The sequence below is a fragment of the Plecotus auritus genome (assembly GCF_963455305.1).
Source record: "Plecotus auritus genome assembly, chromosome: 7".
Lineage (NCBI taxonomy): Eukaryota > Metazoa > Chordata > Mammalia > Chiroptera > Vespertilionidae > Plecotus > Plecotus auritus.
Window position 1 is genome coordinate 9,005,130 of NC_137774.1, and position 3,361 is coordinate 9,008,490.

Consider the following 3,361-nt stretch of genomic DNA (forward strand, 5'->3'; position numbering starts at 1 on the left):
CTCCTCCCCCATTTCCAGATGGAGAGACAGCTGTGGAATTGGGGGGAGGGGGTGGGAAAGGGAGGGCTGGCAGAATCCAGTAAGGGGTGTGTCCCTACGTCTGTTCCCAAGGGTGGACCCAGCCAACAGGGTCACCCTGTCCCTTTAAGAGAGGGGGGAGAGCTAGCCCCTCTCGGCCATCCTGTCCTGTCATCCATCCCGGCCAAATCTGAAAGGGAAAATGAAAGAGGGACCAGGAGGAACAGGTCCCAGACATCTCCCAAGATTCCTCGCTCAACTTTAACACCTCAGCTCCAGGAACAGGGTGAGTGGGGTCGACTGAGGGTCTGGGGGTGTCCGGAGCCTGTGGGGCCTGTGTGTGTGTTGGGGAGCCTCTCTCAGGAGATGTGGGAAACTGGAAGCCAGGGGCGCCAGGGGAGAGGTGGGAGAGGCCTGGGCCGCATTCCTGCCTCATTGGGGTCGGAGGGCCGGGGATACCCAGGACGAAGGATCCTTCCTGATAGAGTTATGCAGTAGGACTCCTTTTGTGTCACCCCACAATCCAGAGAGAAATTCACTTCAGTGAAAAAAGCAGAGAAAGAAAAAGGTGGGGTACCAAACTGGGTCTGGAGTCCTGGGTTCGAGGCACCACTCTCGCCCAAGGAAAGCAGCCTCCAGCACATGGGGCACAGCTGGGTTCTGCTTCTACAGAGGCGGTCAGGGCGGCCCTGCTGGTCTCCAAGGTCCTCGCCTGCGAATCTAGGCTCTGGAGGGACCTACGGCCCAACCGAGCAGGCCCAGGGGTCAGGCTGAAGCACCAGGCGGGGGCTCCTCCCAGCACCCATGGGACCCAGGGAGAGGGACACCCCTGGTTGAGACTCACCAAACCCCTCCTGCCCCCGCCCCCCCTTGCTAACTTCTTTGTCCCACAAAATCCCTGCTAAACCCAGACCTCGCTGACGCCCGACTCACCAGGGAGTTAGAGGCGGTCCCACGGAGCCCACTCCAGTGGGTATGGGTGGGGGGGCCCCTGCCTGCGGCCGCTGACCCCCACCCTTCGCCCCCAGCGCCATGGGGGAGTGGGCGTTCCTCAGCTCGCTGCTGGACGCCGTGCAGCTGCAGTCGCCGCTGGTGGGCCGCCTGTGGCTGGTGGTCATGCTGATCTTCCGCATCCTGGTGCTGGCCACCGTGGGCGGCGCCGTGTTCGAGGACGAGCAGGAGGAGTTCGTGTGCAACACGCTGCAGCCCGGCTGCCGCCAGACCTGCTACGACCGCGCCTTCCCGGTCTCGCACTACCGCTTCTGGCTCTTCCACATCCTGCTGCTCTCGGCGCCGCCCGTGCTGTTCGTCATCTACTCCATGCACCAGGCCAGCAAGGAGCCGGGCGGCGCGGCCGCCGACGAGGGGAAGCCGTGCGCGCCGCGGGGGCTCCCCGAGGGCGCGACCCCGCCCTGCGCCCTGCGCGCCCGCCGCGCGCGCCGCTGCTACCTGCTGAGCGTGGCGCTGCGCCTGCTGGCCGAGCTGGCCTTCCTGGCGGGCCAGACGCTGCTCTACGGCTTCCGCGTGGCCCCGCACTTCGCGTGCACCGGCCCGCCCTGCCCGCACACCGTGGACTGCTTCGTGAGCCGGCCCACCGAGAAGACCGTCTTCGTGGTCTTCTACTTCGCCGTGGGGCTGCTCTCGGCGCTGCTCAGCGTGGCCGAGCTGGGCCACCTGCTCTGGAAGGGCCGCCCGCGCCAAGTGGCCGAGCGCGACAACCGCTGCAACCGAGCGCACGAGGAGGCTCAGAAGCTGCTCCCGCCGCCGCCGCCGCTGCCGCCGCCCCCGCCGCCAGCGCTGTCCTCGCGCCGGGCGGGGCCCCACCCTTACGCCCCGCCCGCCTATGCGCACCGGGCGCCCGCCGGCGGCGACAGCGAGGGGGGCAGCGGCCGCAGCAAGGTGTCACTGGCCACGGTCCGCCAGGACCTGACCATCTAGAACTGCCTCCGGCGGAGGGTGAGCGCACAGGCAGAACCCCGCCACCGCAGCCACCGCAGAAGCAAGAAGTGGCTTCTGCTAGACCTGTTCCCAGGACGCTGCCCTCCGGAGCACGCCTCGCCTCCGGGTGGCCGGCCCAGCAGCCTCCGTTCGCACCTCCCTCGTGCTCCCAGCCGAGCTGGGACATAGAACGAACTGAGGCAGGTCCTGATGCCACGATCCGATCCGGGTGGAAAGGATGGCGCCAGCGGGAGGGGAGCAAGCAGAGCGTCAAGTGGGGTTCAGGTGGTGACCTGTTTGTTTTGCTGGGGACAAAAACAACTGCAACTCCAGCATCCCGAGGGCTTCGTTCAGACAGGCGTGGCCTCTGGGTGGGCTCCCTGTGTATGTGCACACGTGTACACATGTACACAGTGGAGGTGTGTGCATGTGCACACATAAAACCTCTGTGAGCCCTTTTGTGTGTGCACGCAGGTGTAATCCTGTGGCAACTCCATGTGCACGTGTATATACACATGCACATCCTGTGTGGGCATGTGTGTGCCCTATGTCAGCTGTGTGGGGGAATCTCTGATATGCACTGTGGGTGGTCAGGGTCGGTGCCAGCAGCAGCCATAGTGGCTCCCTCCCTACCTGCAAGGGCATCACAGGAAGGCAGGGGAGGAGGTGCTCCGTCTGGTCGGCTCCAGGGCACCATCCACAGGTGGGCCGGTGGCAGGGCCCTCCTGGAGGGAGAATGGGGGTGGGCAGTGGGTCAGAGGGGGAGACTTCGCTTCTAGCTCCACCCTCCTCGCCCTGCTGCTGTGTTCCCCAGCTCACAAACACAGCTGCGTCCCTTTCATACTCAGAAGAAATCTCCCCAAGGCGGACCCCTGTCCCTGCGTTTTCTGGCAGCCACCACCCTCCCCCTCCTGGAGGAACAGGAAGAGCTGTCGACAGGCTGCCTCCTGTCCTGTCTCTCCTCTGCCCCATCTGTCTTTCTCCTTTACTGCCCCAGTGGGGCTGCTTTCCGGAGGATCACCCAGGACCCACGTGACACCCAGGGGCCACCCTCTGACTGCACCCTCAGACCTGCTGCAGCTGCCATGACTCTCTCTGCCCCATTTTCTCCCACTTCCCTGGCCCTCCGCTCCCTGACCCTCCCCCCTCCGTGGCCCTCCCCTCATTGGCCCTCCCCTCTCTGAGCTCCTTCAAGCCTCCTCCTTGGCTCTCCTGCCCAGACTCCACACAGCAGCCTGAGGGCACTTTCTAAATAGCCCTCCCTCTGCCCTACAGGCTCCCCTGTTCTCAGAGTAAGTCCAGCACCCTGCCCCCCACCCCCACCCCTACTCCCACCCCCACACACCCAGGCCCTGCCTCTCACTCTGGCTTCCCAGGGTGTCCGTGCTCCAGTCCACTCCAAAGT

General features: G+C 65.2%; 1 protein-coding gene across 1 annotated transcript; it reads left to right on the plus strand.

Moving 5' to 3' along the window:
• The first annotated feature begins 209 nt into the window (after positions 1 to 209).
• On the plus strand, positions 210 to 2,089 carry GJD3 (gap junction protein delta 3). Its single transcript, XM_080679272.1, has 2 exons — positions 210 to 304; positions 1,047 to 2,089. The coding sequence occupies exon 2, from the start codon at positions 1,051 to 1,053 to the stop codon at positions 1,954 to 1,956; it is 906 nt and encodes a 301-aa protein (XP_080535398.1). The 5' UTR covers positions 210 to 304; positions 1,047 to 1,050; the 3' UTR covers positions 1,957 to 2,089.
• Positions 2,090 to 3,361: the final 1,272 nt, after the last annotated feature.